Source organism: Myotis yumanensis, unplaced genomic scaffold (genome assembly GCF_028538775.1).
Source record: "Myotis yumanensis isolate MYYU_CA2020_CCGP unplaced genomic scaffold, mMyoYum1.0.hap1 SCAF_16, whole genome shotgun sequence".
Taxonomy (NCBI): domain Eukaryota; kingdom Metazoa; phylum Chordata; class Mammalia; order Chiroptera; family Vespertilionidae; genus Myotis; species Myotis yumanensis.
In genome coordinates this window covers 32,742,453-32,769,038 of record NW_027223767.1, presented here as the reverse complement: position 1 = coordinate 32,769,038, position 26,586 = coordinate 32,742,453, and the positions used below count along the sequence as shown (strand labels likewise).

Here is a 26,586-nt window from a genome sequence, read left to right as displayed (position 1 = left end):
ATGGGGTGAAAGGGGAACTAGTTGGGACTTCTGGAATTCAGTTTCCCGTCTTCCGAAGACTTCTAAGTGATACCTATCGCCTTGTCAGCGTTTCCTTATTTTAAATGGACTCGTCAGTTAATAAATATTTCTTGACTGCCTAACGTGTAGAGCGCATGAGGATTGTATTTTCACAATAAATTAAACAGGAGCCAGCCCCTCAAATATTTGACTGATAAACTGGTACCTTGCATGGGTACATGTTACTATAGGGAAAGTTCTCTGTTGGCTAGACAAATGGGTTCATTATTTGCTTTAACTCCTCCATCGCTAACAGTTCCTTGCATTTCCTAGAGCAGAGGTTAAGACGCACGGTGGAATCAGTCCTTTTTTACGTGGATTTTCAAATTACGCCAGGCCCTTTCTGCCGAGTGATGGCGAAGGCACGGTCAGGTTACAAGCTTCCGCCTCCGTCCGGAGCTGCTTCTGACCACGAAGACCGGTCCTGGGCCGGCGCCTTCCCAGCTCCGGCGCCGAGCGCGCCTGCGCGCCGCAGCCCCTTTGTTGCTGGGGCCGGGCGGCTGCGCCTGCGCGCTGGGCGGGCGCGAACAAGTGCGCCGCGCCGTAGGCACCGGCTGGGGGCGAGCTGGCCCGGAGCCGCCGCCGCCGTCGTCGCGACCGCCGCAGTGGCGTTCTGCGGGCCTGGCGGCGGGAGACTGGCCACGCTGAGCCGAGATGTCCACCGCGGCGTATTACCTGCTCTCCACCCTGGGAGGGTACTTGGTGACCTCCTTCTTGTTGCTCAAGTACCCGACCTTGCTGCACCAGAGGAAGAAACAGCGCTTCCTCAGCAAACACATCTCTCACCGCGGAGGTGAGGGGGTCTCCGGAACCCGGTGGCGGAAATGGGGGAGCCTTTTTGGTTGGGTATTTTGTTTTTGTTTTTTACCCCCCTAGGTCCTTCGGAGCCCCGCCAAAGGCTGGCGGGTGGACATACGCCCGAGTTTGAGGAAGAATGGGGATGTGTGAATGGGGGCTCCCCGGAGGTGCGGGCGATGTGGAGGGGAGGTCTCCTGAGGGAAGGAAAGGGTCTTGGGACAAAGCCAAGGTGAGGGTTTCTTGGGTGCAGCGGTGTCGGGGTCCTCGGGAGGAGGAGGGACCGTGGAGAAGCGGGTGGACGGGGAGCTCCTCAGCGGACGCAGGAAGGGTCGCGCCGGGAGGCACGAGGGGGTGGGGGTGGGGGGCCGGGGAGCTGGTGCGGAGGGAGGTCCGGTCCACCGTTTTCAGGGCTGAGGAGCCCGGAGCCCGGAGCCCGGACCGGCTGCCGCCCAGGTGTTGCCGAGCCCGCGGCCGGGGCCAGCCCAGCCCACCCGGCTCAGCGGGATCGATCGGTTCATGGAGGGGATGATCCAGGGGCACCATCCGCGCGGGGGCCGGGCGGGGGCCGGAACCGGAACATCCCGGTGCCCGAGTCTGCACGCCTGTGGGGTTTTTGAAAGCCTCACCCACACCCCAGCCTTGACACGTGGATTTCCTCAAGATGAAAAGATGATTTCGTCTGTGACAGGACGGTGTTGTTTAAAGAAAGCGAAAGTTTATTTTGGAAAGATGTCTTGCTGGAAGGAGACTAGATGGTCCAGCCTCTGTTTCCCAGGCAGCAGTCACCGCAGGTCCAGTCTCTGCCTCTTCGTTATTGAGTAATAAGTGTCTATGTCACTTTGAGTGTGATGTATAAAATGTCATCCAATTGGATGATTTCAATCCACGTTAACTCTTCTTTAGAAATGAGTGTAAAACTAGGTTAACATTGCTTGGAGTTTGTAGCCTACTACTTAAAACGGTACATTTCTAGATTTATAGTCTAAAACTTGATTTAGTAGCATCACTCCTTTTCTAACAAGAACTGGCCAGGAATAAGGCTTTAAATGTCACAGAAACGCATTATCATTCATCCGTATAATTTTATCAGTTACACTTAGTACGAAAGACTAACTTGCGTGGTTATGCTCGTCTCCCACTCATGAAAAGTATCCAAGGTTTTAAGGGGTCACCTGCTAAACGCCATGTTATTTCTCATTTGGTTTATCTGCATTTTAATAAGTGCATACATAGTTCAACTATAAGATGTACGTATAATTGCTAACACGCCTTCAACCATTAACGCCCAAAACCAGCTTTCAGTGTTTACGTTGTTGCTGCAGAAGCAGTTTTCAGCGGTGATCGTCCTATTCTAGGGACGGGCAGTCCACACCGCAGTTGTGTTCACTGGTTTTCTCAAAAAGTGTGCTTGCTTAAAACCCAAACCAAAACAAAACTAGATCCTCTAAAAAGCTCTCTCATCTGTCATTGTGGGTGATCTAAATTTCATTTTAGAAGAAATAATCTTGTTAAAATCTCTGCAGGCTCAAAATCTGTTTTACCCGGTATGCTGGGCTAAAGCACTGTAGTGAGTTTCAGTGTGTTAGTGGCTTCATATGCTTTTGTGTGGAGCATGTACACCAGATAATACAGTTGAGTCCAGAGTGATAGAGGAGATATTTATTTTAGACACACACACTCACACACTTTGTAACTCAAGATCCTACGTTTCTGGAAAACAATAGACTGGGAAGGAGTCTCCTTGCTTATTTTTTTTTTCTTGGACACTGATAACAGCAATCTCTCAGTGCATATGACTAACATTTGGGCTAATACTGTAATTGCCCCAACGACAAATACCTGATATTTCATATAAACCAGATGTATAACCATTCCGAGACTGAAATATTGATAGCTGTATGTGTTTAAAGTATATACACCTGAATTGCTCTAACTTGAAACTCTTAATGTGTACTATATTATGTCTGCTATAAAAGCATTTTCCTGAGTCAGATGCTGGACCTACCACTAATTAGCTTTGGGAATAAGCCTGAGTTTTGCTTATCTATAAATGGAGAGCATTTGTCTTGCTTTTCTCTTTGAGTTGTTAGAGGACTAGGTGTATAGAAAGCACTTTGAAATTTTGTAAAATTGAAAATATAAGCATGGCTATTGGGGATCCACATTTGCATTTTTCAATAGAATGTTGAGTTGATTATGAAGATTGAGATCACCCTATAATTGTTTTCAAACTTTTAATGAACACTTTTGCCTTTTTTAACATTGAGTGTCCTTGAAAGCAGCTGTCTCGGAAATTAAATGCTGTAGTCTTGCTTTGCTCTTACCTCTTTAAAGCATACCTTGTATTGCATTATATTGTAATAGGATATATTAATACATCTGCTTCCATTACTAGACTGTGAATTCCTCAAGGCCAACTTTTAGATTTTATTAATTCTTTTGTCTCTAGCCTCTAGTACAGATACTAATCTATAATTAAAATAATAGTTTAAAAGTAATAGCTTATTGTCTGCTAATTATCTACTACATATTAGATACTTTTCATGTGTTTCTTAAATTTATTTGACCAAGAGCACACTTTATAACTACAATGTATTGATGAAACATCAACAGAACCAAAGATATATCCTTTGGATTAAATGGGGAGCAAGCAGTATAATCAAGGGCCATTTTCTTAATTCCTCTATGAAATTATGGGTTTTGTTAATATTTTTCCAATTACAAAAGTAACTCATGTTCATTGTAGAAAACTTGGAAATATGGAAATGAGGAGAGAAAAAATATCTCCTAAACTTTACTATCTGGACATTTTCAAGTATGTCCTTTAAGTACATATTGTCCTGCATTTGGAATTATACGGTATACAGTATATATTTATTTCAGATAGAGATAGGATAGCAGGGAAATAACATACTTTAATACTCTCTAACCTGTCTCTATGAGCCAATTGAATTAAGCAACAGGCTTTAAAAGAAAAGTCTACTTACTAGGAATTAATGGTCAAAGAATTTTTAAAAATCAACAACTGATCAAATCTTTTTTTAATGTTTTTTATTAATTAATTTTTTTAAAAAATATATTTTATTGATTTTTTACAGAGAGGAAGGGAGAGAGATAGAGAGTTAGAAACATCGGTGAGAGAGAAACATCGATCAGCTGCCTCCTGCACATCTCCTACTGGGTATATGCCCGCAACCAAGGCACATGCCCTTGACCGGAATCGAACCTGGGACCCTTCAGTCCGCAGGCCGACGCTCTATCCACTGAGCCAAACCGGTTTCGGCTAATTAATTTTTTTGAGAGAGAGAGAGAGAGAGATAGAAACATCAATCGCTGTCTCCTGCACGCCCCCTACTGGGTGTCAAGCCTGCAACCTGGGCATGTACCCTGACCAGGAATGAACCAGTGACCTCTTGGTGCATGGGTCAATGACATTTCACCACCGAGCCACACCAGCTGGGCCAACTGATCACATCTTAACCTTTCCTCCTAATCTTTCACCCTTGCAATTAAGCGAGAGTACTGTCACAGTCTGGGCATATTGCCACAGATTGATTTAACAGGTGATAAGTTTGAGGGTAAAGATTGCTTTTGGGCCTTGTCCGATGTGAGTCAGTTTGTTGAGCATCATCCTATGCACTGAAAGGTCGCCAGTTCGATTCCCAGTCAGGGCACATACCTAGGTTGCTGGTTCAATCCCTCATGGGTCAGAGTGCCTATGGAAGGCAACCGGCCGCTGTTTCTCTCTCTCTCTCTCTCTCCTCTCCCTTCCTCTCTCTAAAATCATAAAATAAGGTGGAATGAAAGTATATCCATTCCTTTAAAAAAAAAAAAGTTATTCCAACCATTTCATGAAAGAAGCACTAACACCAAATAATTCTTTGGAGAGGAATGACATACTCTTAATTAGTCCCTTAGTTACTCTCTAGGCTTTCCCCATATGAATCTAATAAGTAATTTGTCCCATGCACCAGATCCCCAATCAGGGCACATACAAATATCAACCAATGAATGCATAAATAAGTGGAACAACTAATTGACCTCTCTCTCCCTTCTTTCTCTAAAATGAATAAATAAAAACTGGCAGTTTCACTTAAGACTATCTTTGATGTGTTAGTAAAAATTAGTAATGTTATTAAATTTCAACCTTCAACTACACATATTCTATGTGACATAATTGGAAGTATTCACTTTTGCTGCATACCAAAGTATGATGATGGGTGTCTTGAGAAAAAGCACTTGTGCAGTCATTTGAGTTGTGAGCTGAATTTATCTTTCTCACAGAACACCATTTTTACTTAAAAAAACTGACAACTGGTTATGGATACTTGAATATTCAGCAGATATGTTCTTGAAAATTAACAAAGTATATCTCTCGTTAGAATAAAAATAATCTAGCTGCCTTCTATGAAGGTAGTGCCAATGATTAAATTTGAGCTTTTAAGCAAAAATTAGAATTTTGAAAACTTGCATCCGCCACTGTGAGCTTGATAACTTTCCACTTCTCAAAGATTCTCCTGATGAGATAAGATGTTAACAAATGAGATTTAAAAATATGTATTGTATAATGAAATGTGTCCGAATTTAGAAGATTAGCATAATTCAGTGAATCAGTATTTTCCAAAAGATGAGTGGATGATATAAAGCCATGATTGGGTGAAAGATCCATTCAAAGTTCACAGTGGACCGGTGGGTTTTTACGTAATAGAGTATGAAAAGGACATTTCTGTGGTTCACATTCCACATTGCAGCTATCTTATAAAACTACCCCTTGTTGAACTCAGGTACATGTTAAGCAGATATAAGAATCTAGCTGCCTTCTATTAAGCCAGACGTTAAAGAGATTTGCAAAAATGTAAAACAGTGCTACTCTTCTCATTAAATTTTTTGGAAGATAGTTATTTTTCATAAAATATATGTTAGCATGAAATGGGTTTACTGTTGTTTTCAAATAAATTACATTTTAAGGAGTCCATTTCTGAAGCTCTTTGAGGTAGTCAGTAAAAGAGTCGTGAGAACAAGTGGCTGGGAACTGCCAGTTTAATGAACTCTTGTCTGTGATAAGAATCACTGTAATCTGAAGCGACAAGAAAGTACTTTCATGGAGGAGTTGCAAAGTGAATTCATTCTGGAATTAATGTTAAGAAACATTGGGAGGCAATGGTGAAAATGATCTTCCAGGCATATGGCATGAGCTTTAGACTTTGATTCTTCCCTCTGTTTTTAAAAGTAGTGCATATTCATTGTAGAGTGTTTGTAAAGTATAGAAGAATGCACATTAGAAAAGAAATCATTTGTATTCTGACCAAATTGATAACTGTTATTAATTTGCTTTGTGAAATTAAACTACTCACTGCTTATTGTGCCAAAAAGCAAGGAAATTAACAGGACACAGCAGTCAGCTTGAAGGAGCTAGTGATGTTGAGTTTGGTCATTTGGTTAAAGTGGTTTCTGAGAGACTTTTCCACTGGGAAGTTACTCCTTTATTCTTTGTAATTAATAAGTGTTTTTGTAGGGAGGTACTTTGAAACTACATAAGTAGTCATTCCTCATCAAACTTTCCATTTATTAAAATAGACTGAAATGTTGGTTATCTGAGTGTAACATATTTCCATAGTTTTTGACTAAAACAGACACCAGCTGGATGTTTTAAAGTCATTTAACCTCAAAACAGCACTTACTTTCGAAAAAAACCTATAATCTTCATATTTACTTCATCTGTTTTCTATTATGCAACAACTCTAGTAACCATTATCCTCATTCTTATAGGTAAGAAAGCTCAGTCTAACAGAGAGATTAGGTAACTTTCCCAAGGTGACACAAACATCAAATAGATTGTAGAACAAATATCAGAACTCTGGAGTCCCATTCTCAACTACTATAGTATTCTGCTTTCAGCCAAGGTGATTAAAGTACAGTCACTTGTCTTAATTCATGGGAAAGGAAGGAGAGAGATAGGTAATAACTTATGCTATAATATGATAAATGCATGGTAGCGAGGTGCATAAGGGACTATGTGAATACAGGGGAGAGATGTTTTAACTCTGCTTGGGGAGGTGTATATGTACCAAGTCCTCTTCTGTCGTTCCTCTATGACAAGCTGATATGACAGTTTAAAAATCATGTTTAGGTGCTCTCACACTTCTGTGGTGTTGTGTCTGTGTTTTGATCTTTGATTCTTCCTGGTACAGCTAAAATATAAAATAAAGATACCATTATATTCTTTAGAACATTTGTAAAGATGTATCTTATTAAAATGAATTTGTAGAAAAATAAAATGTTCAGAGTATATAAGTAAATGAAATTTACATTTAATATTTTTACAGGTGCTGGAGAAAATTTGGAGAATACAATGGCAGCGTTTCAGCAGTAAGTATATAAAAGATTATTCATTTAATGTTGATTCACAAAGTGAAGATAGTATACATGTCATATCCACTTGTGATCGTTGTTCCTATATTATTAAAATTGCTTTTTTATGTAGTTAGTCTCCAGTGTTACAATAGAGACTGGCTTCTGCATAACTGAAAAAACTACATCAGAGTTTTGGGTAATCAAAAGATACTATAGTTCCAAAGTTGAAAGAAGACATTTATAACAAGGAACATACTGTGTGTAATGCTAATTAGTCTTGGAGAGAAAGAGAAAAGGAGAAAATGAAACAACTGTTACACTGACTGCTGTTTATGAATAGGATTACGTGTCTACCCAGTAATTCTCGTACAGACTTAAACCCGTAATCTAGTCTAAAACAGGGAATGTGAGAAGTTAAACCCCGTGAAAGACGTTACCTATCCATATTGACTTTTTCTTATGTAATTTTAAAACCATTTTTATGTATGTAAAGACAGCTAAGAAATCAGGAAAACTTGGCTTATATTTTGGTCCTGCTTGTCATCATTCAAAGACATTTTAGAGATTATTTTTCCTGTTATCAGGTCCAAAGGTATGCTTTTCCATGTTTTAGTTTCATCTAAATCCTGTCCCCCTGAATTTGTCATGGCTTACTTTTCCTCTTCTATATGATGCCTTTTAACTATAATCTCAAGAGTCTCTTACAGCTTTAAAGTGAAAACTCTTTCCTCCTGCCATAGACTGTGAAACAGAATAATTTAAATTATTTTTTTCTACTGAGATTATATTTCTAGCTAGCTATAGCTAAGTATGTGTATAACTTCATGTGTACAGTTTCCACTGAGATACACCCCACACACATATTTAGAAGAATGCACATTAGAAAAGAAATCATTTGTATTCTGTTATTAATTTGCTTTGTTAAATTAAACTACTCACTGCTTATTGTGCCAAAAAGCAAGGAGATTAACAGGACACAGCAGTCAGCTTGAAGGAGCCAGTGATGTTGAGTTTGGTCATTTGGTTAAAATGGTTTCTGACAGACTTTTCCACTGGGAAGTTACTGCTTTATTCTTTGTAATTAGTAAGTGTTTTTGTAGGGAGGTACTTTGAAACTACATAAATAAGCATTCCTTATCAAACTTTCCCTAATACCTAGCTCTGGTACTAACAGGCTCTTACTAGTTGCTTACTGAATGGGATACAGAACGGGGTACTCAAGAACAAAGCAGAATATTAGCAGAAGACAGGATGAAGAAGATAGAACCCCATCCATAATAAACACAGAATCAAAGACTAATGAATTATACTACACACACACACACACACACACACACAGCGTCACTAAGCCCTTGAGTATGTAAAATCTGGTTCTTAAGAGCTAATAAAACTAGGTTATTAAACCAGGCCGTATTTGTAAATACCCACAGGATAATTTGATCCCTATGGTATTAGCATGAATGGTAAGAGAAAGAAACAAATTGTATTAGCAGTAGCTGGAAGTATAAGTTGGCAGACAGTCAAAGTAATTAATCAGCGACTTGATTCTTATAATATTTTTTAGACTATCTAGTTAATATAATACCAATTTTCTCATCAATGAAATGGGAATGATAATACAACCTCAATACTGTGAGGAGTAAATGAAATTCAAATAAATTCCTTAACAAAATTCCTGTTGGAAATTGTATGCATAGCTTCTGTGGAGTTTCAAGTAATTTCACATCTTGTATAGCTAGAGTTTTACTTTCTTTTTTCTTTTTTAAAAAAATATATTTCTTTATTGATTTCAGAGAGGAAGGGAGAAGGGGAGAGATAGAAACATCAGTGATGAGAGAGAATCATTGATTGGCTGCCTCCTGCACACCCTACACTGGGGATGGAGCCCGCAACCCAAGCATGTGCCCTTGGCTAGAATCGAACCCGGGACCCTTCTGTCTGCAGGCCGATGCTCTATCCACTGAGCCAACCTGGCTAGGGCAAGTTTTAATTTCTTTCTCTGGAAATGTTGAAGCCTGGCTTCCCTAACTTTTTTCAGTGTTTGTCATCAATTTGTCAGAAATTTAGCTACAAAAAAACTGGTGTTTCAATTGATGTAGATGCATATTGTTATTTATGGAAATTTCTGAAGGCCAAAGTGATAAAAAAAAATTTTCTTGCTATGTTCTAGGTGTTTGTTTATTAAATTGGGATAATTTATTAGGCTAACTTATAAGTTGTCCTAGATATACTTGCTATTGCTCTAAATTTTTATTATCTTGTTATTAAGAGATAAGCATACGCCCGGCCAGTGTGGCTCAGTGGTTGAGCATTGAGCCATGAATCAAGAGGTCACTGGTTTGATTCCTGGTCAGGGTACATGCCCAGTTTGCCGGGCTCCATCTCCAGTAGTGGGGCATGCAGGAGGTAGCTGATTGATGTTTCTCTTTCTACCTCTCCCCTCCTCTCTAAATATTATATAAAAACAATATTTAAGGAAATTAAAAAATACAGAAAAATAATCTCCCAACCTAAAAGCTGTTTTTGTTTATTATGTCTTTTTGGATTTCATTTTTACACATTTGTGGCTCTACAGTTGGAAAACAAATATTCTCTTTTAAAGTTGAGAATTTAATGCTCATTGACAATGTACCTGGTCACCCAAGAGCTCTGGTGGAGATATACACTGAGTTTAATGTTTTCTTTTTTTAGATATATTTTTATTGATTTCAGAGATGAAGGGGAGGAGAGAGAGAGAGAGAGAGAGAGAGAGAGAGAGAGAAAGAGAGAGAGAGCGCGCTACGCTGGCCGGGCCTGAGTTTAATGTTTTCATTCCTGCTAGCACAACATCCATTCTGCAGCTCATGGATCAATAAGTAATTTCAACTTTCAAGTCTTATTATTTAAGAAATATATTTTGTAAGGCTATAGCTGCTTTAGTGATTTCTCTGATAGATTTGGGCAAAGTAAATTGAAAACCTTATGGAAAAAATTCACCATTTTAGATGTTAAGAACATTTGTGATACATGGGAAGAGGTCAGAATATCAACATTAACAAGAGTTTGGAAGAAGTTGTTCCTAACCCTCATGGATGACTTTGAGAGCTTCAAGACTTCAGTGGAGGAAGTAACTGCAGATGTGTGGAAATAGCAAAGAAACTAGAATTAGAAGTGGAGCTTAAAGTCATTACTGAATTGCTGCAATCTCCTGATAAAACTTTAATGTATAAGGAGTTGCTTTTAATAGGTGAGCAAAGAAAGTGGTTTCTTGGGATGGAATCTAATAAAGTCTAAAGTGAAAAAGAAGGGGAGAAAAATTAGCTCTGGCCAGTGTGGCTCAGTGGTAGAGCATTGGCCTGTGCACTCAAGGGTCATGGGTTTGATTCCTGGTCAAGGACACATACCTGGGTTGCAGGTTTGTTCCCCACTCCAGTGGTCTGGGCACATGCAGGAGGCAACCAATCGATGTGTCTCTCTCACACAGATGTTTCTCTCTCTCTCTTATCTGAATGTTTTCTAATGTTCCTTATAATAGTGTTCTGATATGCATAAAGCCTAATGTGAGGTGGAGTCTATTCCTGGAGAAGATGCTGACAAAATAGTTGAAATAACAAAGGATTTAGAATCCTATATAATAAAAGGGTATTATGCAAATTGACCCTAACAGCAGAACCACTGGGAATGACTGGTCACTATGACACACACTGACCACCAGGGGGCAGACTCTCAATGCAGGAGCTGCCCCCTGGTCGTCAGTGTGCTCCCACAGGGGGAGCTCTGCTCAGCCACAAGCCAGGCTGCTGGCTGCCAGGACAGCTCTGGTGGAGGGAGCCTCTCCTGCCTCCTCAGTAGCGCTAAGGAAGTACGACTACAGCTTGGGTCTGCTCCCCGCTGGCAAGTGGACATCCCCCGAGGGCTCCCGGGCTGCCAGAGGGATGTCTGATTGCCAGCTTAGGCCCAATCCCCCGGGGAGCTGGCCTAAGCCAGCAGGTGGTCATCCCCCGAGGGGTTCCAGACTGCGAGAGGGCACAGGCTGGGCTGAGGGAACCCCCCTACCTCTCAGTGCACAAATTTTTGTGCATCGGGCCTCTAGTATTACATAAACTTCATTGATAAAACAGTGGCAGGGTTTGAGAGGATTGACTGGATAAAATTCTATCAAACAGCATCACATGCTACAGAGAAATCATTAGTGAAAGAAAGAGTCAACCGATGTAGCAAACCTCATTGTTGAAGAAATTGCCACAGCCACCCCAGTCTTCAGCAACCTCCACCCTGATCACTCAGCAGCCATCAACATCGAGGCAAGACCCTTCACCACCAGAGATTATGACTCACTGAAAGCTCAGATGATGGTTAGCATCTTTAAAAGTATTTTTCAATTAAGGCATCTACATTGTTTTTTAGATATAATCCTTTGCAAACGTCTTTTAAGTGGATGCCTTGGCAATCAAAGCTTAAGTCAGTCACTTGCATTACAAGAAAAAAATATCAGGGCTTACACTACACTATACTGTAGCTTTGTAATAAGTTTTGAAGTCATGAGGTGTGAGTCTTCCAGCTTTGTTCTTTTTCAATATTGTTTTGACTCTTTGGGGTTCCTTGAGGTTGCATATTAATTTTAGGGTGCATTTTTCTGTTTTTGCCAAAAACATCATTGGGATTTTGATAGTAATTACATTGACTCTGTAAATCAGTGTAGTATTTGCATTTAGCAATGTTAAGTATATTCTAATTCTTGAATGTGGGATATCTTTCCATTATGTATTTCTTTAATTTCTTTCAACAGTGTTTTGTAGTTTTCTTTGTACAAGTCTTTCACCTACTTGGTTAAGTTAATTTAAGTTTTTTATTCTTTTTATGCTATTGTCAGTAGAATTGTTTTATGATTCCCTTTCCAATTTGAACCCCCCCTCCCCCTTTTTTTTCTCCTTGCTTAATTGCCCTGGCCAGAATTTCTAATCCTTTGTTGAATTAAAGTGTCAAAAGCTGTCATCTTTTTCTTATTTTTCACTCCTTCCATTTTATAGATATGGAAAAGTAGGCCCTGAGGGGGGCATTTACTTGTCCAATGTTATACAGCAGGTTTGTAGCAAAGCAGGAACTGACACCTAGATCTCTTCACTTCTGGCCCAGTGTTCTTTCCATTCTATTGGGTTGACAGAAGTTAGGATAGCTAGTTATGGAAAGACTTGTCTTCTGAGTTCCTTTAGAATACTTTCACATCAGTAAATCATAATAGATGACAGTGTTGAGGAATTTTAATACTATGGATTTTTAATTTTTTGCTGTTTGATTTATAATTCCAAAAATTTAAGTTTCATTATTTGTATTTCTTCAGTGCAGTTACCATTGGAACTGATATGCTGGAATTGGACTGTCATATCACAAAAGATGAGCAAGTTGTTGTGTCACATGATGAGAATCTAAAGAGATCAACTGGGGTCAATGTGAACATCTCAGATCTCAAGTACTGTGTAAGTATAAAAATGCATGGTAAACTAATATCTAGTAGATCTTGGGCCTGTAACATTTTTAAAAACAGTGAATGCCAGATAAATAATAAAAAATAAATGACAGTGGTTAAACAATGAATGTCAAAGGGAATTTAAAAAAACTATTCTGAGTTTCAGTAAAGATGTACTCACTATGTAATATATAGAGTCTTATTTTTGTAAGTAATTTAACAAAATTACCAAAGTCCTCAAATGTAAAACTACTAGAGTTCAGTTCCTTGAAGCATTCTTTAATTTGTTTTATTTGGATTAAATATGTAAATTAGTTTTACTCTTATAGTATAGGAAAGAACTCTTTAAAAATCTGGTTTTAGTAGTAAATCCTGATAAATAGAAGGAAATGCTGTTTTACCACCTAAAGAAAACTTATGTTAATAGGATACTATCTTATTGAATATCCTGTATGCTTTTTATATAGTTGTGATCCTGCTGTTTATTATATATATTGTGTTTTTTAATATTTTGACATGATACACATTTTCTGAACTTTTTGTTTTTAATGGACTTTAGTTTTGAGAGCAGTTATAGGTTTACTGCAAAATTGAGCAAGAAAGTATAGAGAATTCTCACATAATTATATGATTGAATTGCTTTTGGAGATGTTCTGCTACAGGGGGCCTTACATATGTAGTGTTTCATTCTTTTATTTTTTGAAGAAGCAAATATTTATGTCTTAATGTAAGACATTAAAATACTGATTTTTTGAGAGCTAACTCTTTTCAATCATATCTTTTAAAGGAACTCCCACCTTACCTTGGCAAACTGGATGTCACATTTCAAAGAGGTAATATTTCCCATTTGCAACTTAAACATTAACATTAAAGTGTATTCATTTATGTTGAGAATTAGATATATAGGCATGTTCTCTTGTCATAGTAAGTTCAGCTAAAAGTACTGCCCTCAAAAAATTCTCTCAGGCCTAATCTGAAATCTTGACCCTGAAAAGATGAAGTCCAGAGATTTAATTAGCTCATTCTACTAAAATTATATACAGTTAATTTAAACCAAGTACTAATGACAAGAAAACCATATATTATTAGGGACACTTTGTACCTCTAAAGCTTCCAGTTCTAGAATATTACTATAACTTATAGTAATCATGAATCAAGTAAATGAATAAATGAAAAGAAATTGAAGGGACCCCTTTCAGATCCTTACTAATTGTCTCACATTTGATTCTATGTCATTCAGGTGGTCCATATTTTAAATTTTAAAGAAAATTTTGTTTCTCAAATAAATTGTCCAGTCCAGCCAGTGTAGTTCAGTGGTTGATCATCGATCTATGAACCAGGAGGTCATGGTTTAATTCCCGGTCAGGGCATATGCCTGGGTTGCTGGCTTGGTCCCCAGTGGGGATTGTACAGGAGGCAGCTGATCAGTGATTCTCTGTCATCATTGATGTTTCTATCTCTCTCTCCCTCTCCCTTCCTCTCTGAAATCAATAAAAAAATAAATAAATAAATAAAAACCATACTTTTCCTAGTCATCTTCACTTTTTAATTACCAGCATAACAGTTTTCTTTCCTTTGAGGGAGCATATCTTACAAAGAAACATGTCCCTTGGCCCCAATTTGTTCGTTTTGTTAGAATGGAAAATACACCTAGAGATACAGGTTGCTGAGCAGGTATTGTCTCCCACACTACCACAATTCAGCCTCGTGCTTTGAATGATTCAGATGTAACTCAGTAAAGCTATGAGATGCTATATGTTATGGTCCATTGTATGGCTTGGATATACGTAAAACTTTGGTTAAATGTGAAGGATGTATTGATATTAATTTTCAAAAAGAACTGTTAACTGCTCAGTGAGCTACATTTAAAATTAGTATAATTTCTCTTTGGGAAATTTTAGAAAGGTAAATAAAAATTAGAAAACTGTTTAAATTAGCTATCTCTGAGTGATATTTAGCTCTGATGTTTGTTGGTTTTTGCCTTCTAGGTAAGTATCATTAAGCTGTGTTGGTTTGAGGAAATATCTTTCTCATTCTTGTAATTAATAGGATGATACTTGCCAAGCTTTTCTAATAGTTGTGTCAATTGTGAACTTGTGAAAGTTAAGAAAATTTCATGGGTGGGGAGTAGGGGTCAATTTGGGGCAAAAGGGGACATATGTAATACTTTTGACAATAAAGAATTAAAAAATAATAAAATATAATTTTTTAAGTAAAAGAAAATTTAGAAGCGAAGTTTTTTCTGTTTTTCCCTTTGTAGAACAAAGCCAAAGCCTCATAAAGATGAAAAGATCATTTGCGAAAAAAAAAATGTTTTAATTTTTTTCTGGTTTTTATACCTTCCTCATAAAGTCATAAAACTTTTGAATGTGAAGAGACCTTTGAGACTATCTGTCTCTTCCTGTTATAGATAAAGAAAGAGGCCTGAAGATGTAAATTAAGGTCATACAGTCAGTAAATGACAAAGCTAGGACTTGAATCTAGATTTTCTCCTCACCAGGCCAGTATTTAGCTATACCATATTGCCCCTCCATCTGGAGAAAATAAACCTCAGGAAATACAAAGAAATATAAAGGATGATTAAGATCCTCTTTTAATTTTTTCATGACTCAATTTTTTTTTAATTGAGTTGCACTCAACACATTACTGAAGTAGCATATATTTCTCTTGCCTGAACATATTATTTTCAACCTCTGAAAAATTCAATGATGATAACAGAGGAAAACTTTAGAAACAATCTCAGTAACCACTGATAGGCTATAGAGAAGAAAAAAATCTTTTTCTTTCTACCTTTCTAGATTCTCAGCTGAGACTGTGTAACAAAAGAGAGATTAATATGAGAAAAACAAGCAGAAGTGTATTAATATGTATGTCTCATGGGAGAGACTCAGAGATGGCTAGAACCTGAGTTTATATAGCATTTTAACAAAACAATAACATTTTCAGAGAAGTGACAAGACAAAGGAAAAGGACTTTGAATTTTTAGGGTGGCAAATTGTGGGAATGTACATATGTGGGAGAATAATGGAAGATAAAGGCTAGTCAGTTTGTTATATAGAGTCCTCTGGTACTGATGAGCGTTTATGGTTTTGGGTGATTAATTTTTGTACAAATTTAAGTCTTGTTTTAAGGAAAAAGGGTGAGGGCAGAGAACCTTTCTTGTATCTGCTTCTTCTCCATTGCCTTCAGTTAGAAATAATCCTTATACCAAAGTGGCATATTTTGGAGTGGCAGACACTGCTGCCTTTCAAGGGAAATGGTTAAACGAAAATAATAAAATTGATATATGGCTACTCAATTGAATATTTTTAAAACTTTAAAATAATCATTGTAGTCCTGGCTGGTGTGGGTCAGTGATTAGAGAGCATTGCCCTGCACACTGAAGGGTTGTGGGTTTGATTCCCGGTCAGAGGTATGTTACCTGGGTTCCAGGTTCCATCCCTGTCCCAGGCTGGGCACATGCAGGAGGCAACCAATCAATGTGTTTGTGTCTCTCTCATCAATGTTTCTCTCCCCCTCTCCCCCCTTCCACTCTCTCTACAAAAAAAAAAAAAAAAAAAAAAGATTAATGGAAAAATACCCTCAGGTGAGGATTAACCAAAAATAATAATAATTACAGTATTAGATCGGTGGATTATATCAATGTCCGTATCATGGTTATGATACTGTATTATAGTTTTGCAAGGTCATCATTGGGGAATCTGGGTAAAGGGTACACAGATATCTATTATCTCTTACAACTTCGTGTAAATCCAGTTATCTCAAAAAGTTTAATGAGCCCTAACTGGTTTGGCTCAGTGGATAGAGTGTCAGCCTGCAGACTAAAGGGTTTGGGATTCAATTCTGGTCGAGGACACATGCTTGGGTTGCGGGCTCCATCCCCAGTTCAGGGGGTGTCAGGAGGCAGCCTATCAATGATTTTCTCTCATCATTAATGTTTCTATCTCTCTCTCCCTCTCCCTTCCTCCCTGAAATCAATAAAATATATATATATATATATATATTTTAAAGTTTAATGAAAAAACTTAAAACATAATTATAAATGCAGTGTATTAACATGCAACATTTATTTATTTTTTACGTAAAAAGATCAGGTTAAAATGTGTAGGTATACTATAACTCTATTAAATTATGCATAGGGGGGAAAAAGAGTAGAGAAAGTATACCAAATGGTCATAATGGTTATATCTAAATTGTTGCATTTATATGATTTTTCTTTCCTTTTTTTATGCTTTTCATCATTTTGTAAATGTCCTATTATGACTACTACTTTATCTCTTCTAACCATCAAAAAAATAAGTTATCTTTTAAAAATACATTTAAAAATCTTGCTTTCTCAGCATGCCAATGTGAAGGAAAAGATAACCGAATTCCATTATTGAAGGAAGTTTTTGAGGCCTTTCCTAACACTCCCATTAACATCGATATCAAAGTCAACAACAGTGTGCTGATTAAGAAGGTACTTAAGGCATTGCCTCCTCTGAATGTGTTGCATCCAATTTCACAAACTGATCAGGCTTGAGTAGGTGGCTGCATAGACTGATAATGTGCAAGGAAACGTGATGCTCTGGGGTCAGTGTTTTAAATAATGCTCTGGTAAAAGAGATCACTTTACTGTCCAAAAGCCTGTTTTCAGAGTTGTCATGTCTCAGTCATGGATAAAAGTGAGCTCCTGTGAGCCAATAGTTCTGGCATTTGTATAATTAACGTCTAGTTTAACTTGTTTCATTTTTAGTTAGTGTATGTCAAATTATTAAGTAGTTGTATTCCATTAGATAAATGATATAATGGTAAAATGTAGCTAATTTGTTATATTTTATAAAATAATCTTAATTTATACATCGGTTCTTCTAAGATTTTGTAGTCTTCACTGGCAGATAGTCAATTATAACCCATTTTTAAAATGAAATAATGTAAGTGGATTTACAGTAGGCATATGCATAAAAATTTGAATTTTCACTTGTAGGTTTCAGAGTTGGTGAAACAGTACAGACGAGAACACATAACAGTGTGGGGTAATGCCAATTATGAAATTGTAGGAAAGTGCTACAAAGAGGTAATTCTTTCAAAAATGATACAGAATGACCTTTGTTGTTGTTATGTATCTATAAATGGTAAGTTATTGTAGTAATAATTTTTTAATATGAAGACCAATGGTACTGGGTGAAAGCTACTAACCAGAGTTTGCTAATAGAGATAATGGATTTATAGATAATGGGTTTCATAGAGATAATGGACCTTGCAATTAAAGTTCAAAATAATTGGACTGGTTTACAGGATTATCACCATTTGGGGCAGTTAAGTTAAGGCTAGATAGGACTATATTATGTTTTTACAACCTCCTGTGAAACTATATTGTTTCAGAATAAAAAGTTAACTTTTGGCCCAGAATCACAGAACTTTTCCTTTGATTCATATTTTTTTTTCTAGAAGCCTCTGGCTTTCTGTTATTTTATTTATTTAGTTAGGTAGGTAAGTAGTTGGGTTTTATTGTTTTGTTTTTAGTTTCCTGTCATTTTAGAATTTGAAAACTTCCAAGCTTTCAATAATAATTTTCTTTTGTTTTTATTTTTTTCTTCCAACAGTAATTTTCAGACATCAAATATGATTGTTTCAATAATATTTGTCATTCATATTATGAACCTGCTGTATATAATTGTCATGTGTCTTTTATAATTCTTAAAGTGTGATTTACAAGAATTTTACATTAACCCTTTAATTCCCAGATGCTAGAAACTAAAAAAGAAAGAAAGTGGGCTACACACTAGTGATGGGAAAACATGTGGCACTGTTCTCATTTAATGATTTTTTGTTTTTCATTTGTTTGTTTGTGTTTTTTTTTTTTTTCCAGAGAGGAAGGGAGAGGGAGGGAGAGATAGAAACATCAATGATGAGAGAAAAATTCATTGATCGGCTGCAACCCGGGCATGTGCCTGACCAGGAATTGAACCTTGACCTCCTGGTTCATAGATCCATGCTCAACCATTGAGCCATGTCAGCTGGATAATGCAGTGGTTCTTCACCTTGGCTGTATGTTGGAATTACCTGAACAGTTACAAAAACTACTGATGCCTGGGTCCCATCCCAGATTTTCTCATTTAAAAAACATGGGGGCCTGGTCGGCATGGCTCAGTGGTTAAGCATCAACCTATGAATCAGGAGGTCACAGTTCGATTCCCAATCAGGCCACATGCCCAGGTTGTGGGCTCGATCCCCAGTGTGAAGCGTGCAGGAGGTAGCCGGTCAGTGATTCTCTCTCATCATTGATGTTTCTATCTTTCTCTCCCTCTCCCTTCCTCTCTGAAATCAATAAAAATATATTTAAAAAAAACAAAACATGGGGTGTGGCCAGTTGTTATGCCAGTGGTATACCAATTCCCTCCCAGCTCTCCCATCAGCAGCCTTGCATGACTCTCCAGAAGTACCAGTTACTGTTTTTAGTTCTCTGGTTCCAAAGTTGCATAAGTTTTGAGGTTCAGCTCCTAACCCTATTTTCCCCATAAGTTCTGTTATTCTTAGGGTCTGAATTTACAGAAATCAAGGTTTTTCAGGGACTTGTATATTAAGTTGCAGTTGACACACCTGTATATATAAATAAGCTGAAAATACTACAAAGCAGCATGCGAACATAGGGGGAAAAGAAATCCTCAAACTTATTTATTCTATTTTTTAAAAAATAAAGAGGTGGGTAATTTAGAGCTACTATTTAAAATAAATTACTTTTTTACATGTTTTTCCCCCCAATATAGTACTTTTATGCAAAAAACTCAAATGTAGCTCAGCAGGTATGCTCGGTGGTTAGAGCATTGGCCCGTGTACCAAAGGGTCTGAGGTTTGATTCACAGTCAAGAGCACACACCTGGGTTGCAGGTTCGATCCCCGCCCTGGTCAGGGCACATGCAAGAGGCAACCAGTTGTTGCATCTCTCTCACATCGATGTTTCACAGTCTGTCTTTCTCTGTCTCTCTTTCTGTCTCTCTCCCTCCCTTTCACTCTCTCTAAAAAAATTAATGGAAAAAGTACCCTCTGGTGAGGATTGACACACACACACAAAAAGATAAGAGTCTTGGGAAATTTTGAGGATTGTGAAATAATCCTCTACTTGAGCAGTTGCAAAGTAACATAATATTGTTTGTATCTTTTAGAATTCAGATATTCCCATCCTCTTCAGTGTACAACGTGTTCTGCTCATTCTTGGCCTGTTCTTCACTGGTCTCTTGCCCTTTGTGCCCATTCGAGAACAGTTTTTTGAAATCCCAATGCCTTCTATCATATTGAAGTAAGTGGTTACCTGTTTTCATCAATTATCCATTACAGGAGGACGAAGATAAAGCTCATTAATATTAATATTAATATTAATGATAAAGAATAGATTGCTATAGTTATTTCCATGTTTTCTTAGCTGACCTATATTAACAGTGCTTTTTGCCATAAGACATTCTCTAAAACGAATAATAAAGGGTTATAAGTATTTAATCTGGGCCCATTTCACATAACAATGACTTTCTGTGCCTATGTATTCAGAAGTCAGATAAAAAGAATTGAGCTTAATTGTTGAAGTTTAATAATTCTCTTATTCTAACATCTAGTAGCAATTGCCCTCCAACTTCCTTCCCTTCTTCCTACTTCATTGACAACTATACAAAGCTGAAACTCCATTAAACTTGAAATTCACCACTAGTATTAATACATTTAGGAAGAAAAACAACCACCCCCACAACAACCCAAAAGAAACCTCTGGAGATGGGAGAAAGAAAATGATAGGATTCGCTTACATAAGATATTTCTATGTATGCATAACTTCTCTAAAGGATACAAAGCCTTGCTTTTCACACACTAATTTACTACAAAAAAATATATATATAAAACAATTAGTGCCTGACAAATAATAAACACTCAATAAATGATAGCTTTTATTGTTAAATTATCTTTATCATTATTATTAAAGACAGATAGTTTTATCTCCTGCACCCTCAGAATGTGATTGCTAGCTATAAATTTATAATAATAACTGAATCGTCACAAAGGAATTCAGAGTTCCTAGGAGATCATTTAAATGTGATTTCACCTGCATGGAAATTTTTTTCATTCTCAAAACAAAATTTTTTTAAAAACCAACCTGAGCCGGGCTGGTATTGCTCAGTGGTTGAGTGTCAGCCTATGAACCAGGAGGTCGAGGTTTGATTCCCAGAGTACATTCCCAGTTGTGGGCTCGATCCCCAGTGTGGGGCTTGCAGGAGGCAGCCAATCGATTCTCTCTCATCGTTGATGTTTTCTCTCTCTCTCTCCCTTTCCTTTCCTCCTGGAAATCAGTAAGAAATATTTATTAAAAAACAACAACAAGGTGAATAATTGTCATTAACCATTAGAGAATATTAGTAAGAAAAGCAATTTGGTCAGGACCCTTGTATTCAGCATCTGTGTTTCATACCAGTTTGAGTTACTTAGTGATGAGCATTCTTATCTATTCCTAGTTATATTTATTAGCGATCTTTGTGGCTATTTCTCAGACAAAACAACAGAAATCACTTCTTGTTTACAAAGAAATAATTTTCATTTCTAAATTAAAATGATTTCTAACCATTTATTCCTAGTGTTCTTAGCTTTCCTCTGGCCTGGAATGAACTCTTGAGCTCTCTGGATTATCTCTATGTGTTCCTTTTAGAAGTTAGTATTATTGAAATACAGACATGAAAAAACTTCATAGAATTAATCTTTTCTCTAAAGAGTGTTAATGGATTAAGTCATGGGTAAAACATTGTGTTGTATGTTTTAATGTTTTGGGGTTCTTTTATGGGAGACAATGGGTACTTCCTAAGACAACATAATAATTTGTGTTTAGTGAGGTACTTTAGTATTTGAGGTACTAAATCCCTGAGATTCCTGAAATAGCAACCAGGACTTTCCACCTTGGCTAGAGTTAGGGAAAAAAGGATTTTATTTAGAGAGCTTCTAAATAAAAACTGAATTCAGAGAGAAAAAACAAAATGAATTTAAGTGTGGGGACTCAGGATTATACTAAGAGTATAGATAGGTGGCTTTAGAAAGAAAACAAGAAATGAAGACCTGGGGAGATTGAGAATCATTGTGTGCTGTTAAACTTAGAAAGAAACTGAGAAACCTTCATAGTAGAGAGGCTAATCAGAGATTTCTTATGGTCACAACCCCAAGTTAATAACACAGGTAGTGGTGCTGCTCTGGGCATCAATAAGATTGAAGAAGAAACAGCATAGGTCTAAAATTCGTGTGCTCTTTCAATAGCAAAGATAATTTAAAAGTACAGGGCCTAGATCTTCAAATATTGAAAGGGAAAGAAAAAAAACCCATGCTTTTATAGGGGTTTTTTGTGTGTGTCTCATTTTTACCCCAAATATCTTTTAATCCATAGTAAAGTTTGGTTATATGTTTTAAGTCTACTATATCACATTGTTTGCGGGTAGTTTTTATCGGGCGCTAACAGGTGGCGTGGGCCATTTTTGCTAATTTTTTGCGCAAAGGGTAACGTTCAGTAAAATTACGATAACTTTAGTTTACATATTTATACGTTACCCGCATTCTACCGCTAGTCTATAAAAAACGTATTAATACGTGTCCCGCGCTCTACTACTTACAGTCAACATAAAACGTATAAATATGTTTCCCGCATACAATGTGATATACTAAACCATAGCAGACAGAGCAAGAGAAAGTTTCACCAAAATAAGAAGAGACATGAGCCCTAGGCACTCAGGGTCTCTAGAAAGATAACTTTTTTTAAACCTTTCAGTAGTGGTTGCAAAAAGCCTGAAATCAGTGGAAAATAGAGAACCCAAATGAGCTTTATTTTAATTTATATTTGTCCTTTTAGGAATATTTTTTTAGTACATACTAATGTAAGGCACTTTCTGTTTTTGAACTTGTTTTATTTTATCACACTGTGTTTCTAATTTATTCAAATTTTATTTTGTCTCAGGTTAAAAGAACCACACAAAATGTCCAAAAGTCAGAAGTTTCTCATCTGGCTTTCTGATATGTAAGAATTTTCGTTTCTTGATATACAAGTTAGTGTTTTAGCTGTATCTGTTAAATACTATGCTCAAGTTTAGTGTGATCTTTCTACATGTAATTTGTAACAAGGATGTGTTGAGTATCAACTATACAAATGGATGTGTATGGATCATTTAGAACTAGTTTAATTACTAGTCAGAAAGCCTTAGGCGGAATCTAGGGAGATAATCTCATTCAACTTGAACACAACCCACCCAAAGTTAAATTACTTACTTGGGGTTATCTAGCTAGTTAGTAGCATTCTAATAAACATAAATGGAATAGAAATTAGATGTAGCCCTAGCTGATTTGGCTCAAGGGATAGAGCATCAGCCTGCAGACTGAAGGGTCTCCGGTTCAATACCGGTCAAGGGAACATGCCTGGCTTGCGGGCTTGATTCCCAGTAGGGGACATGCAGGAGGCAGCCAATCAATGATTGTCTTTCATCAGGAGTCCTCAGACTTTTTAAACAGGGGGCCAGTTCACTGTCCCTCAGACCGTTGGAGGGCTGGACTATAGTTTAAAAAAAAACTATGAACAAATTCCTATGCACACTGCACATATCTTATTTTGAAGTAAAAAAACAAAACGGGAACAAATACAATATTTGTATTTGCATGTGGCCCGCGGGCCGTAGTTTGAGGACCCCTGTCTTTCATCATTGATGTTTCTCTCTTCCCCTCTCCCTTCCTCTCTGAAATCAATAAAGATATATTTTTTAAAAATAAAGAAATTAGATGTAAAGCTTTTCAGTACAATAGTTCCCATCTTGCTCAAGTGATTTGTATTCTAAAAATTCACTTTTAGTTGGTTATGAGCTTTAAAAATTTTTTTTCTTATATGTAGATATTGTAATTAATGGACATTAGGTTTCTAAGAGAGCTCACAAAAGACTAGTCCACTCTGTAAATGAATTATGATGTTAGAGAACTTGACCCAAGTTTACCGTCTTATTTTAACTTCCAAACTTAGGAATACAGACTTTAGTGAGCTGCTCCAATAAGAATGGAGCAGGATCAGTGGCAGCAAGGAGTAGAAAGTCAGTTCTGGTTGTTCACCAGCCAGCAGTGAAGAGAGATCCAGCAGTTAAGATACAAATGCATCCATAGCAGCGGTTATTATTTGAGGCCATTGCTTAAAACTCTAAATTAGGACTAAGTTAGGACTAAGGACTAATTTTAGTCCTTCCTTAGGCTAAGAAGTACCTAAATCTGTTCTGCTTTTCTCTTCTAGTTTATTAATGAGAAAAGCTTTGTTTGACCACCTTACTGCTCGAGGCATTCAGGTAAGTTTCTGGAATGATGCATTTTTGGAAACAGACTAGTTTACCAGTTTAACCCAAGTATAAGGAGCAGGAACTTTTAACTGACTTAATTTAGTCCCAACTCTGATGATGATGCTTGACTGGTTGACATATGAAGATCTTAAGTTCTGCCTTACAGTGAACAAGAAAGCATTGGCATTTCAGTAACTACAAGTCCACTTATATATAGGTAAGAGTAGCTAAAGGCAGACGGGTAGGTCAGTGCATATTTAATGAGCAAAGTGGAATTTTTTAAAGGGTGCAATTATTTCTTAAATTTGCAGATAGATAAATGCTATTATAAAAACAATTTTCTTTTTAAAATAATTTTCTATCAACATTTGTTCTCATACTTCTCATGCTTCTAATTTTCAGGTATATATTTGGGTATTAAATGAAGAACAAGAATACAAAAGAGCTTTTGATTTGGGAGCAACTGGGGTGATGACAGATTATCCAACAAAGCTTAAGAATTTTTTACACAGTTTTTCAGCATAGAAAAGGAAGTATTCAGAAGCATTCAAAGAAACTATGAAAAGATCTAAGGGGAAAAAAATTTTCATTATCATTTTCCTAAGCCATTTTCAGAAAGATAAAAGGTTTAATCAGTTAAGTTTTTATTACCTCATTTTTAAGCTGCCTGAGAATGTAGAAACTCTATATTGTATATTTATTTTAAACAATATTGCATATTTGCATTTGTAAATAGTTTATTTAGAAAGATTATTGATCAAGATTTCTGTATATGATTATATTATTGTAAGTAATTCTGAAATCAAAAGACCATTGGATAATTTGATAATTTCCCTGGAATAAGGCCAGCTCATTAGTAAAACAAAACTATTGAAGGCCACTATAGCTATTTTGAGTTGTCTTTTTATTTCTAGCTACATCTTAGTTGGTGGGGAAAAATACTGTGGAAGGAGAGCTTGGAAATCATTGATGTGGTTACCTGACAAGTTGTACATGTTAACAGAAGGCAGACTCAAAGAATGAACTGCAAGTTTATTACTTGATCAGAAATAAAATCTGTAGACTGAATTAGATTTTATAGTTGCTGTTGTTAATGGGGACATTCTATTTGGAATCCTCTTCAGGTGTGTAACATGTCCTTTTTCTTTTTTGGGGGGGTTAAATATTAAAACTAGATTTATCAATTGTAAATTAAGACAAGATCCAAATAGTCATATTTTTATGTTTCCTGTAAAGAAATTTAAATTTTCCATTTTGGGCAATGACTGTTTGGGCTTACATGTAGATTTTCAGTAACATCTTGAATCCTAATCACATGAAACTGATGAAAGTGCATATCATTTGTTAATACTTGTAGTATAAACTACCTGTTCCTGATCTTTAAGAATGTATTCTTCTGAGTATTAATGTGGAAATGAAATTTTCCAAAGCACTAGCCATCACTTTCTCTGCTTTTCTGATGTGACCTCATGTAAATCTGTTTCTGATTTTATTGACTAATTTTCATGTTCTCTTTGGGAGATGAATGTAATCTGAATTAATAAGTATCTTTTACCTAGATCACATCTCTCATTTAGAGTTTGCCAGTTTACAGCTAAGAAGAATGACCAGACTCCCACTTATCCCTGGATGATAAAGTAACATTTGCCTTTTTTGTTTGTACCAAAATAAAGTTTTCCAAGAACAAAATAAGGGTCCTTCATTGTTTGTTTGTTTTTGTAGTTGTAAATTCACATATACTTTGTAGATTTTTCTTTTTGCAGAATTTGATGAGGTGATGAATTGATGAGTAAATGCACCTGAGATTTCTCTCTAGAATTAAGAAAATGTGGATACACTTTTATGGTAAAGAAGTTGCTTCTTGGCATGTGAACAAATAACTTGGGCAGGTAATCCATTACATCAGTCATTTTCACTATAATTTATGATTGTAGTTGCTAAGGATCATATTTGATACAATTCTTTTTTATTTCTTTTTACCAAATTTTGCTTTGTTATGATTTGGAGCAGTTCATATTATAGGGCCAGCATATATTTTGTGTCAACCAATAGAAGATAAAGTACCCAGTGTGGTAAAGCTGTTTAGAAAGTCATGTTTTAGAAGTTTGATGATTTTATAGTTGAGGTGACTAAATCACTTAACAGAAGTGTTGATATTCACTATCAGAAAACATTTAAATACTGTTTTTCTGATTGGGGTGTCATGTTTTAAAATAGGCTAAATAGCCGGCCAGCATGGCTCAGTGGTTTAGTGTCAACCTATGAACCAGGAGGTCACGATTTGATTCCCAATCAGGCACATGCCCAGATAGTGGGCTCTATTCCCAGTGTGGGTCGTGCAGGAGGCAGCCAATCAGTGATTCTCTCTCAGCATTGATGTTTCTATCTCTCCCTCTCCCTTCCTTTCTGAAATCAATAAAAATATATTTTATAAATAAATAAATAAACAAACAAATAAATAAAAACAGGCTAAATATCCTTTCATTTTGAGATAGCTATTGCTAGGCTTGGTGGATAGCATAGTGAGGAAGACCTTTCTTCTGAGATGCAGCTGGCACTAGATTTGACAGAACCAGCTCTAGGTCTAGTGTAGCATGACAGTAGTATCCCAGGTACATGGCAGTA

General features: G+C 36.8%; 1 protein-coding gene across 1 annotated transcript; it reads left to right on the top strand.

The window, feature by feature from the left end:
* Positions 1-606: 606 nt before the first annotated feature.
* GDPD1 (glycerophosphodiester phosphodiesterase domain containing 1) lies at positions 607-25,034 on the top strand. The gene is made up of 10 exons (XM_070394644.1): positions 607-853; positions 7,185-7,227; positions 12,533-12,668; positions 13,446-13,491; positions 16,999-17,117; positions 17,625-17,714; positions 19,804-19,937; positions 22,611-22,670; positions 23,919-23,970; positions 24,364-25,034. The coding sequence occupies exons 1-10, from the start codon at positions 715-717 to the stop codon at positions 24,484-24,486; spliced, it is 942 nt and encodes a 313-aa protein (XP_070250745.1). The 5' UTR covers positions 607-714; the 3' UTR covers positions 24,487-25,034.
* Positions 25,035-26,586: the final 1,552 nt, after the last annotated feature.